We start from the raw sequence: 13,199 nt of genomic DNA, 5'->3' as shown, positions 1-13,199 counted from the left end.
TCCATCACTTCCTGGAGGTCTTTCCAGTCTCCATGGAATTCCTCCACTTTATTATTCCTTTGAGCATGTAGCAGTCCACCCCTAGCTATGGGCAAGGGGAACAGTTGGTATGTGCAGACTGCCTTAGAAGAGAGCATGCTCAGTCTTGAACATGCTCAGTATTGCACATGGCTGGGAAGGCCTCTGACCCTTGACCCCAGCTTCCCCCAGGTTAGGCGGGAACACAGGTTTCTTTGTGCTCACCTGGTTAAGAGAAACCACACCTATACCTTGTCATTAACCAATGAGGATCATCCCTATGTACTGTGTATATTTGCATATCAAAGGGTATATGGAGCCCAGCAAGCTCCACCTCTAGCTCTCTCTCTCTTCAGGTTAGCTGATGGCTGGCCTGGCAGGAGCTTGGCCTCTGGCCAAGGTCCATCTTTAAATCTTCGCTATCTCTCTTTCATCTCTCTGACCTGTGTGGTATTAAATGTGGATCTCTGGACTGGTAAAAGCCTACGGAAGGGTCCTTTGATCAGAGCTTAGCTGTGGCTTATGGAAAATTAATAAAGACTCATTCCTGCCACCTCATATCTCTAATTTGACTCCGTCATCCCCCTCGTGGCATCTAAAACTTTTATCCTGTCTCTATCTTCCTACCTTAAAGCTTCTTTCCCGTCTGAGGAAGCTTTAGAGCACAATAGTATTCCATCACCAACATATACCACAATTTGTTCAGCCATTCCCCAATTGATGGGCATCCCCTCGTTTTCCAATTTTTGGCCACCACAAAGAGCACTGCTATGAATATTCTTGTACAAGTCTTTTTCCCCATTATCGCTTTGGGGTACAAACCCAGCAGTGCTATGGCTGGATCAAAGGGTAGACATTCTTTTATCACCCTTTGGGCATAGTTCCAAATTGCCCTCCAGAATAGTTGGATCAGTTCACAAATCCACCAGCAATGAATTAATGTCCCTACTTTGCCACATCCCCTCCAGCATTCACCACTTTCCTCTGCTGTCATGTTAGCCAATCTGCTAGGTGTGAGGTGATACCTCAGAGTTGTTTTGATTTGCATCTCTCTGATTATAAGAGATTTAGAACACTTCTTCATGTGCTTATTAATAGTTTTGAATTCTTTATCTGAAAACTGCCTATCCATGTCCCTTGCCCATTTATCAATTGGAGAATGGCTTGATTTTTTTGTACAATTGATTTAGCTCTTTATAAATTTGGGTAATTAAACCTTTGTCAGAGGTTTCTATGAAGATTTTTTCCCAATTTGTTTTTTCCCTCCTGATTTTAGTTACATTGGTTTTGTTTGTACAAAAGCTTTTTAATTTGATGTAGTCGAAATTTTTTATTTTACATTTTGTGGTTCTTTCTATGTCTTGATTGGTTTTAAAGTCTTTCCCCTCCCAAAGGTCTGACATGTATACTATTCTGTGCTTACCCAATTTACTTATGGTTTCCTTCTTTATGTTTAAGTCATTCACCCATTTTGAATTTATCTTGGTGTAGGGTGTGAGGTGTTGATCAATTCCTAATCTCTCCCACACTTTCTTCCAATCTTCCCAGCAGTTTTTATTGAATAGTGGATTTTTGTCCCAAAACCTGGGATCTTTGAGTTCATCATATACTGTCTTGCTGAGATCACTTGCCCCCAGTCTGTTCCACTGATCCTCCTTTCTGTCTCTTAGCCAGTACCAAATTGTTTTGATGACTGCTGCTTTGTAATATTTGAGGTCTGGGACTGCAAGGCCCCCATCATTTGTGTTTTTTTCATTATTTCTCTGGATATCATTGATCCTTTGTTATTCCAAATGAATGTTGTTATGTTTTTTTCTAAATCAGTAAAGAAATTTTTTGGGAATTCAATGGGTATGGCACTAAATAGATAGATAAGTTTGAGTAGGATGTTCATTTTTATTATATTGGCTCGTCCTATCCATGAGCAGTTAATGTTTTTACAATTGCTCAAGTCTAGTTTTAGTTGTATGGAAAGTGTTTTGTAGTTGTGTTCATATAGTTCCTGTGTTTGTCTCTGGAGATAGATTTCTAGGTATTTTATTTTGTCTAAGGTGATTTTGAATGGGATTTCTCTTTCTAGTTTCTGCTGCTGAGCTGTGTTGGAGATATATAGAAAAGCTGATGACTTAGTTGGGTTTATTCTGTATCCTGCAACTTTGCTAAAGTTGTTGATTATTTGGATTAGCTTTTTGGTTAAATCTCTTGGATTCTTTAAGTAGACCATCATGTCATCTGCAAAGAGTGATAACTTGGTCTCCTTCTTGCCTATTTTGATGCCTTCAATTTCTTTATCTTCTCTAATTGCTACTGCTAGTGTTTCTAGTACAATGTCAAACAGTAGAGGTGATAATGGGCATCCTTGTTTCACTCCTGATCTTATTGAGAATGCATCTAGTTTATCCCCATTGCAGATGATTTTTGCTGATGGTTTTAGATATATACTGTTTATTATTTTTAGGAAAGACCCTCCTATTCCTATGCTTTCTAGTGCTTTTAATAGGAATGGATGTTTTATTTTATCACAGGCTTTTTCTGCATTTATCGAGATGATCATGTGGTTCTTGTTGGTTTGCTTGTTGATGTGGTCAATTATGTGGATGATTTTTCTAATATTGAACCAGCCCTGCATCCCTGGTATAAATTCTACTTGATCATGGTGGATGACCCTTCTGATCACTTGCTGGAGTCTTTTTGCTAGTATCCTATTTAAGATTTTTGCATCTATATTCATTAGGGAGATTGGTCTATAGTTTTCTTTCTCTGTTTTTGACGTGCCTGGTTTTGGAATCAGTACCATGTTTATATCAAAAAGGAGTTTGGTAGAACTCCCTCTTTGCTTATTATGTCAAACAGTTTGTATAGTATTGAGATTAACTGTTCTCTGAATGTTTGATAGAATTCACTTGTGAATCCGTTGGGCCTTGGGGATTTTTTCTTAGGAAGTTCTTTGATGGCCTGTTGGATTTAATTTTCTGATATGGGATTATTTAAGAATTCTATTTCTTCTTCTGTTAGTCTAGGCAGTTTGTATTTTTGTATGTATTCATCCATGTCAGCTAGTTTGGTGTATTTATTGCCATATAATTGGGCAAAGTAATTTTTAATGATTGCCTTAATTTCCTCCTCATTGGAGGTGATGTCCCCCTTTTCTTCTTTGATGCTGTTAATTTGCTTTTCTTCTTTCCTGTTTTTAATTAGATTGACCAGTACTTTGTCTATTTTGTTTGTTTTTTCAAAGTACCAGCTTCTTGTCTTATTTATTAAATCAATAGTTCTATCACTTTCGATTTTACTAATTTCTCCCTTAATTTTTAGGATTTCTAGTTTGGTTTTCTGCTGGGGGGTTTTAATTTGATTGCTTTTGAGTTTTTTATTTGCATTTCCAATTGATTGATCTCTGCTCTCCCTAGTTTGTTAATATATGCAATCAGGGATATGAATTTACCTCTGATTACTGCTTTGGCTGCATCCCAAAAGGTTTGAAAGGATGTCTCGCCATTGTCATTTTCCTAGGTGAAATTATTAATTGTTTCTATGACTTCTTCTCTAACTAAACAATTTTGGAATATCATATTGTTTAATTTCCAATTAGTTTTTGATTTGGTTTTCCATGTACTATTACTGATCATTATTTTTATTGCCTTGTGATCTGAAAAGGCTGCATTTATTATTTCTGCTTTTCTGCATTTGTATGCCATGTTTCTGTGACCTAGTGTATGGTCAATCTTTGTGAATGTGCCATGTGGTGCTGAGAAGAAGGTGTATTCCTTTTTGTCCCTATTTATTTTTCTCCATATGTCTATTAATTCTAATATTTCTAAGATTTCATTCACTTCTTTTACCTCTTTCTTATTTATTTTTTTATTTGATTTATCTAAATTTGATTATGGTTGGTTCAAGTCTCCCACTAATATGGTTTTACTGTCTATTTCTTCCTTCAATTCTCCTAGTTTCTCCATTAGAAATTTGGTTGCTATATTATTTGGTGCATATAGGTTGATTAGTGATATTTCCTCATTATCCAAAGTCCCTTTTAACAGAATATAATTACCTTCCCTATCCCTTTTAATCAGGTCTATTTTTGCTTTGGCTTTATCAGATATCATTATTGCCACTCCTGCCTTCTTTCTGTCAGTTGAGGCCCAGAAGGTCTTACTCCATCCTTTAATTCTGAACTTTTGGGTGTCTACCCGCCTCATGTGTGTTTCTTGAAGACAACATATGGTAGGGTTTTGGATTCTAATCCATTCTGCTATTCGTCTACGATTTATGGGTAAGTTCATCCCATTCACATTCAAAGTTATGATTGTCACTTGTGGACTCCCTGGCATTTTGATATCCTTCCCTAATTCTAACCTTTCTTCTTCAGCTCTAACTTTTTAATCCAGTGATTTATTTTAAGTCTGTCCCCCTTGTCCCCTCCCTTGATATATTTCCCTTTCTAGCCCCTCCTTTTTTTGTTCCCTCCCCACCCCCCTCTTCTTCCCTCCCTTTTTTATGTTCCCTCCCCCCCTCCCTCCCTTGTTTTTCCCTTCTCCCTACCCTTGTTGGGTAAGATAGAATTCAACATCCCTATGGATCTGGATGTTCTTCCCTCTCAGAGTTGATTTCCCTGAGAGTAAGGTGTAAGTAAAAGCTCTCTTCCTCTCCTTCTTATAGGAGTTTTCTTCCCCTCCCCTTCCCATGTGAATCTTTGTGTGAGAAAGATTATTCTATTTGATCTTTCTTTTCCCCCTATTTACACATTACATTTTCCCCACATATTAATATACATAGATTGATATAAATATAGTCCTTTTAGAAGAGAGTTTGAATAAAAGAAAAAGATAACATTTTTCTCCTTTTCCCTTTCCTTAATATTTACCTTTTCAGGTATTCCATGCTCTTTGTTTTTCAATATCGAACTTTCCACAGAGCTCTGGTCTTTTCTTTGCAAAAACTTGGAAATCTTCCATTTTGTTGAATGCCCATACTTTCCCTTGGAAGTATATAGTCAGTTTTGATGGGTAGCTGATTCTTTGTTGAAGGCTCAGCTCTCTTGCGTTTCTGAAAATCATGTTCCATGCCTTACAGTCATTCAGAGTGGAATTTGCAAGGTCATGTGTGACCCTGATTGGCATTCCTTTATATCTAAATTGTCTTTTTCTGGCTTCTTGTAAGATTTTTCCTTTTGCTTGAAAGCTTTGGAATTTGGCAATTACATTCCTGGGAGTTGTCTTTTGGGGGTTTAGTGTAGAGGGTGTTCTGTGAACTCTTTCAGTGCCTGTATTGCCCCCTTGTTCTAGAATCTCTGGGCAATTTCCTTTGATTATCTCTTGTATTATGATGTCAAGTTTGCTGTTTATTTCTGGCTTTTCTGGCAGTCCAATTATTCTTAAATTGTCTCTTCTCCCTCTATTTTCCAAGTCTATTACCTTGTCGGTGAGATATTTTATGTTCTCTTCTAATTTCTTGGTCTTTTGGCTTTGCTTTATTAATTCTTCATCTTTTCCCTGCACGTTGTCTTCCAGTTGGCTGATTCTGACCTTTAAAGCCTAGTTTTCCTTTTCAGTTTGGTCAAACTGGTTTTGTGGATGTGTGAATTTCTTTTGCATTATTTCCCACTTTTCCTCCCAGAAGGCTTCCATCTTTTCGATCATTTTTGATTCAAATTCTTCATGGGTTTGTGGAGAGTTTACATTTCCTTTGAAAGGTTTAGGAGCATTTGCTTGTGGTTCCTCTTCTATCTCCTCTGTATTTTGTATTTTTGCTCCATAAAATGTGTCCAAAGTCACCCCCTTCTTCTTGTTTTTCTTGGAGTTTTGGGGGCTTTTCTGTGCTGTTTGCCATCTCTATCTGAGTGGAGAGGTCTAGCTTTTCTTATCTCTGTCTGATGTTCAGAGGCTTTAGCCCCAGGCGAATTGTCCGTTCGCGGGTGTTACTGCTCTCAGTTCCCTCCCGATGCTTCTTCATTGCCTTACTTCCATGCTCTGAGACTGGCTTGGTACTGTCCACGAGGTATCTCAGAGCCTTTGTGGGCCAGAAGGGCCTGCACTCTGAGGGGGAAGGGGCAGAGGCTTCCCGGAGCTCCAAGGGCTCCTGATAGGATTAACTTCAGCTGTGTTGGACTGAGTGTGTCTTAAAGCAGGGACCTTTTCTGGGACTCGGACAGAAGGATCCAGCCAGGGGGCTACAGGCTCCCCTCTGTCTCTCTTTGTTTCCCTGCTGTCTGGGTGCCCCCGCAACTGGCTCAGGTTGTTTTCATAATGTGGCCTTCTGAATAGCCGGCCCTGAGGTTCTTTTGTCCACCCTAAGGGTTACTGTTGTTTTAGAAGACCCTGCACTCTGAGGGGGGAGGGGCCACAGCTTCCCAGAGCTCTGAGGGCTCCTGATAGGATTAACTTCAGCTGGGTTGGACTGAGTGTGTCTTAAAGCAGGGACCTTTTCTGGGACTCGGACAGAAGGATCTAGCCAGGGGGCTACAGGATCCCCTCTGTCTCTCTCTGTTTCCCTGCTGTCTGGGTGCCCCCGCGACTGGCTCAGGTTGTTTTCAGGATGCTGCCTTCAGAATAGCCAGCCCTGAGGTTCTTTTTTCTGGCTGTTAGGTTCTTGCTGCTGCCTCAGACTCAGTGCTCTGGGTTGGGGGGGATGGGTCCTGGGACCTTCCTTCTGCCTACCCCTTAGATCTGAGTGATCTCGGGTTCTGGCTTTTGGGGGGGCCATACTTTTTGATCCAGGTCCAGGAGGAGGATTCCCGGGATCTATCCTGTTGTTTGTTTTGAGTATCGGTGTCCTAGGAGCATACAGTTTGAGATCGGTTAAGAAGGCTTTCCGGAGATCTGAACTTTAGATCTCTAAGCCACCATCTTGACCGGAAGTCAACAATTATAATTTTTGAGGCATTGGAGCATGTGTTGAAATGGGATTAATTTAAATTAATGTGTTTTAAGGGGAGAGTTAGTGTGGAGGAGGTTGTATCTGTTTGGCATCCAGGAATCCTGTTCTTTGATTTGCAGAGAGTGCAAATGTGTCACCAATATAAGTGATCTCTTTTCTCCCTAGCCTGCATTTTCAAGAGAAACTAATAAAAGTTTCTTACCCTTCCAAAAAAAAAAAATTCCTTTGAGTACTGAAATTCTATGATTCCATGGATCTAGTGTGATAAAGATGTTAGCATTTAAAGCTAGAAGTAACCTCAAAGATCATGTATATCCTCTTGTGTATGAAGCAACTAATAATAATAGCTGACATTTATAAAGTGTTTTTAAGATCATGAAGTACTTTACTTTATTATCTCCTTTGAAACACCAACCACTTTATGAGGCCAGCTACTGCAGGCTAATTATTATTGTTATTGCTGTTGTTTTTCGTTGCTTGGTCCAATGATATCCAATGCTTTGTAAACTAACTTAGATTTTTCTTGGCAAAGATACTGGAATGGTTTGGCATTTCTTTCTCTGGCTCATTTTATAGATGAAGAACTGTGGCAAACAGGGTTAAGTCCAGGGCTAGATACATAGTACATGTTTGAAGCCAGATTTGAACTCAAGTAGATGAGTCTTCTTGACTCGAGGCTCAACACAATGCCACCCAGCTACTCCACTATTTTTATTATTGTTGTTATAACTATTATCATTATTCCTATTTTAAATATGGGTAAGCTGTAGTTTGTAATCAGGCAGGTGGCTAAGTAGAGAGAATTCTGGGATTGAAGTCATAAAGACTTAAGTTCAAATCCAGCCTCAAAACCTCATTAACTATGCGACCAATGCAAGACACAACTTCTACTTGCCTTAATAACTGAAAAAGGAAATGACAAACCACTCCAATATCTCTACCACAAAACCCGCAAACAACATTATAAAGAGTCAGACATGACTGGAAAACTGTATGACAACAAGCTATAATTCAGTATGATTTTATGATTTGTCTTGGTCCCATGTCCATGATGTCAATCAAAACTAGTTATCTTCTGACTCTAGGCCAAGCATCTTTCCCACTATGCTATTCTCTCTCTCAACCAAGGACCCAAAAGCTTTTGCCTTGATTGAAGTCACATAGATAGTAAATTACAGAAGCAAGGATGGAACTCTTCTAATCACTCCAAATCTAGTGTTCCTTTTTCTCTGCCTACCTGATGTGCTAAAAGAATGATGCAGTTTCCAGACTGAGTAACTCTGAGATTAAGAAAATCTAACTAAAGATGCCTATTAATGTTAAGAAAAGAACATTTTTCATATTTCAGTCATTTTACTCATATGACTATTTAAATGAAATGTTAAAGAATGAAGTCAGAAGGGGCTTTTATTTATTATTAAAAGTGGAATTGGGAGAATAGTGATGAAGATATGAAAAGAAAAGAGAAAAAATCAATGAAAGATTTTAAAAGTACACCAAGATCAAAGAAGGATCAGAAGATACAAATTGGATGTTGATAGAATAAATTATATATATATATGTATATGAATATTTAAAATATGTTATATATTAGACATTGTTTTATTCTTTACTTTTAGAAATAAATGCTCGTGTTTCTTGATGTTAGTCAAATATATACTTTTTAAAAATGAAAAATTAAAATAATAATAATGGACATTGTTGTCTCAGGAAAACCACTTAAGCAAGAGAGTAATTCAATCAATGTTCACTTACTTTAAAACTGGTTCAATATTATGAATATTTTCTCATCAACATGCATTGACATTGGACTGTTTTTTTTTAGGACCCCAAATATTGATCGCCTTGCCAAGGAAGGAATCAAACTCTTGCAGCACTTAGCTGCTGCTCCTCTGTGTACTCCCAGCAGAGCCGCTTTCCTGACAGGTAGACATGCCTTCAGATCAGGTTAGAACCCTGCTAGTAATGAAAAAAAAATTGAGTAATGCTGGATTTTTGCAACCTTTGGATTTATCTTTGTCAACATAAGGAAGCTGTAGGAGTAATTTAATGAAAGGGGGAATACATACAAGATAAGAAAAAGAAACATGATAACGTACATATATGTTTTCACTTCACCAAGCCTGCCAATAATTCATTGTTTCATATGCCATTTTAAAATTTGAAAGTAACATCAATGTATGTTTAAGATGTTTTCAGAGAACCAGATGTCTGTCTACTGAGGTAGTAATAGTTGATTCCATTTTGCCCATTATAAAGTAGATTGACCTTGGTTTTTCAGAGGCAGTGCTAGAGGATTATAAACTCTGTTGGGTTTTACTGAACTAGAAAACTTTAAGCAGAAGGCCCTTGAAGATAGTATATCTAGATTAAGAAAATATGATGCTAAAATTGTAGAAACTCATTCCCAGTTGATTGAATATTAATAAATTCTTGGTGCCAGTACATCTCTAAAATAGTGGTTTCCTGATCCAAAAGGGGCTGTGGACTAACACCAAAAGTCATGTAATCAACTTATTAGAGAGTGGGAAGATGGATTGAATTCCATCCTCTAAGAGATAGAAAATTGTAGAGCTGTCCTTAACATAGCCCAATCTACCTTTCACTACTGCCCATTTCCACTGTCTGAACTGGCCATGGACTTCTTAGGAAAATTATAACCTAACTCTTAACCAGAGCAGCATCTATGCAGGTCTCATGAGGAAACTCTATGCCCCTCACCAGTATCCTTAATTTTCTGTCCTCCAAAGCAGAGGAGTCAAATTAACTGCCTGCGAGTGATGGACAAAACTCCCAAGTATAGCCTGAACCGGATTAAAATATAATCAGTAGATGTTTAATAAATAAACAAAAATACAACATTGTTCACTTGAAGTTTTCCAAGTTAATAGGTAGCTAGCTATAGAAGTCCATTTCTACTTGAATTTGACACCACTGCCACAGATCATGTGGTGGCTTTGGCAAATGCTACTCTGAGAGTAGACTATATTCTAGGTAGTGACCAACTATGACTGCCATCCCCTTATATTTTACATGGAAAAGAATTAATAATTTCTGAATGTGAAGGCATGGATAGATCTCATGCTCAAATTCCTCCCTTTCCCCAAATCTGTCTGTTTCTATGGAGGGCATCAACTTTCTTCCATCTTATAATCTCAGTGTTGTCTTTGAGTTTTTATTCTCAGTCATCTTATATATCCAATCAGTTACTAAATCTTTCCATTTCTAATATGCCCCAATAATGATAGCTAACATTTACAAAGCACTTACTGTCTTCCAGACACTGTGCTAAGTACTTTACAAACATCTCATTTGATGCTCACAACAATCCTGGACGGTAGGTACTATAATTATCCCCTTTTTACAGATGGAAAACCTGAGGCAAATAAATGTTAAATGACTCACCCCACACAGCTAGTAGGTATGTGAGCTCACATTTGAACTCAGGTCTTCTTATTCCAGGCCCAATGCTTTATCCACAGCACCACCTGAATCCATCCCTTTCTCTCTAATCATATGTCCACAGTTCACATTTGATCAGCATTTGCCAAGGCTATTGAAATAACTTCCTAATTAATCTCATCTCTTGCTTATCTTCTGCATCGTCCATGTAGTTTCTGAAAATTTTTTTAATTTTTCCCCCAAAATATCAAGTCTGACCATACTATTTCCCCACACAATATACTTTAGTGATTCCCTTTGATTTGCTACAATCAAATATTAATGCATTTTTTATCTTTTCAGTGTAATTACCATTATTATTGCTATTTATATTTTTGTTTGTGAACATACACATGAAATGGAGCATTGACTAGTGGATAAATGAAATGGCCTTAAATCCAGAAAGACCTGGGTTCAAATTCTACCCCAATGCAAACTAACTCTGTATTTCTGAGGAAGTGACTTGACCATTAAGTGCTCTATCTAGGCAACTCTCAAAGACTGTAGTTTGTACACAATTTTCTGACCTGAAGTAAGAAAGTGTAAAAATAATGATGAAAACTGTAAAAATAATAAAGGCTATGAATTGATTATAGGTTATAAGCTGATTTAGATACCCTGCTTGCTGTGTTTACAAAGTATCTCCAGTTTATATAAGTGAAGTGAAGCTCAAAAGTGAACTTCTCTTCAGGGCCAGATGCAAGGATGCTAAAGAGACTCTTGTTATATAAAAATAAAATATTTATTGAAAATATACGGATAAAAAAGGATTTCTAACTCTAAGGGATTCTAACTCCACCCAAATAAAACTCCCTGGTTCCGCAAGGAACTTCTTCTCCTGTTTCCACAGGCTACCCTGATCCTTCCTGATCTGACTAACCCAAATTTTTAGTATTGTAAATAAACTAACACTATTATCCTTACAATGCTTAACTTTGTGTCCAAGTTATAAAAATATCAAAGGTTAACTTGCTGAGTCTCAGCAAGAACCAAGTTAGAACTCTGAGTATTAGAAGACTCAGAGTCCAAATCAAAGACCAGGTCTTTCTTTGATCCTCTCAGATATAAAAACAGAAATAGATAGTCACTAGTATTTCCCAATTTGGAAAAGTAAAACACTTAGCTCCTTCAGGTCTTTCCCTCCTTTCCTTCTACCTCAGCCAGTGAGAAAGAGAGAGAAAAAGATGTTACCTCCTCCAGGCCCTCAAAGAGAGAGACTAACTCCACCACCTGCCAGAGACCAACAGCCACACCCAGAGAGCAACTGTCACAGAAAAACTGTTAGACTTGAAACTGACACTGTCTTAGCTCTGTTTAAAACTCCAATTCTTTCTTAAGCCAGCTTCTCTACTTCTTATCTCTAAACTAATATAATAAGACCCAATTTCTAATATTAGCCTTATAAAAGAGATATTCCTTACCCAGGAGTTCTCTATACTAATTAAATCATAGACCCAGTTCCTTTCCATATATATGTCTATATATATATATATATAGACATATATATGTGTGTGTGTACATGTGTATGCAATATATACACATATATTGTATAATCAAATTATTTTTGTTGACAGTGAATATAATAAAATATAATTGCTCTAAGGGCATCAAAAATTATGATGAACAAAAAATTATAATAATCTGCACAGTCGAAACAGAAAAAAAAAACAAACCCCAACTGGCTAATTCAGGTTGATTTTGTTGAAAGAGTATTGACTTTACAAAAAATTTCCTATCCATTTTCTCTTCCATGTGTTGCTAATAAAAATGACTATTTTTCCACTTGACTTCTAGGATTTTTGTAAGAAAAGTTAGTCTAAAAAACAACCAAAAAAAAAAGTTAATCTGATCTAAATACTCTTGTTTACTGGATTCTAAATCTTGCTTGATAATTTTGTCTTCCACAGCTATATTATTAAGAGTAGATATGTCAAACATGTAGCCTGAGGTCCTTATCAGGCAACAACATTCTCCAATGAGGTCCCACCAGATAAAAATATAATTTTGAAATGACCAATAAAATAAATAGTAGACTAGAACATGTATGATATTAATATCTGGCTTTCTAAGTCAATATGCAGCCCATAAGGATTCTTATATTGTATTTAGTGGCTTTCAAGTCTATTTGAGTTTGATATCATGAATTCAAAGTAAAGATCAGAAAAGCCTAAACTATTTTTGGAATATTACCTCTGGTTTAAAGTAGTTTTTAGAATGGCCTAGTCTATTTTTAAAATCCAGAACTTAAAATAACTAAAGAAAAGATTAAAGGAAAAAGTATCTCTTTAAATTATAGGAATGGATGCCACTAATGGATATCGTGCACTTCAATGGAATGGAGGTTCAGGAGGACTTCCCACAAATGAAACAACTTTTGCAAAAATACTACAGAAGCAAGGATATGCAACAGGACTTATAGGTGAATATAGCAATATATTATTTGAATCACATTAGCACTAGACTTATTCAATTATTAGAGAATTTCATTTATCTCCAAAAACAAACAAAAGTAATCATTACCCCCTGTAAAATCAAAGGTGAATCTGAGCTCTATTAAATAATGCATAACTTTGTTATATTTTCAGGAGATTCAGTCTCCTCATTCTGAATCACTAGGCAATGATTACTTTTTTATTCTGACTGTGAATATTTCACTTCTCTTATTGGCCAAGTTTTAAGATAGCTTACCCTTATTAATTAAAAAGTTTTTTTTCAGAAGTTATACTTTCACCCAAACTTTGACAAACCTGAATTCATTCATTACAGGTTAGCATTTTCTTGTCACATGACCTTATTTCAATTCAATCCAATAAACATTTATTTCATTGTATACTTGATTATTAACCATGAAAATACTTCTGAAT

At 36.8% G+C, this 13,199-nt stretch overlaps 1 protein-coding gene across 3 annotated transcripts in view; it reads left to right on the top strand.

Moving 5' to 3' along the window:
• LOC100010127 (arylsulfatase D) overlaps positions 1-13,199 on the top strand; it is a 37,923-nt gene that overhangs the window by 7,141 nt on the left and 17,583 nt on the right. For 2 of the 3 annotated variants that reach the window (XM_056807713.1, XM_007500966.3), the window contains 2 exons: positions 8,720-8,841; positions 12,632-12,754. In XM_056807713.1, coding sequence (XP_056663691.1) covers positions 12,634-12,754 — 121 coding nt within the window. In that variant the 5' untranslated portion in view covers positions 8,720-8,841; positions 12,632-12,633. The remainder of the gene's footprint in view (positions 1-8,719; positions 8,842-12,631; positions 12,755-13,199) is intronic. The other variant, XM_007500967.3, reaches the window with a different exon arrangement.

The sequence above is a fragment of the Monodelphis domestica genome, chromosome 8, assembly GCF_027887165.1.
Source record: "Monodelphis domestica isolate mMonDom1 chromosome 8, mMonDom1.pri, whole genome shotgun sequence".
NCBI classification, from domain to species: domain Eukaryota; kingdom Metazoa; phylum Chordata; class Mammalia; order Didelphimorphia; family Didelphidae; genus Monodelphis; species Monodelphis domestica.
The sequence above is the reverse complement of the archived record's forward strand: the minus strand, read 5'-3'. Positions and strand labels throughout refer to the sequence as shown.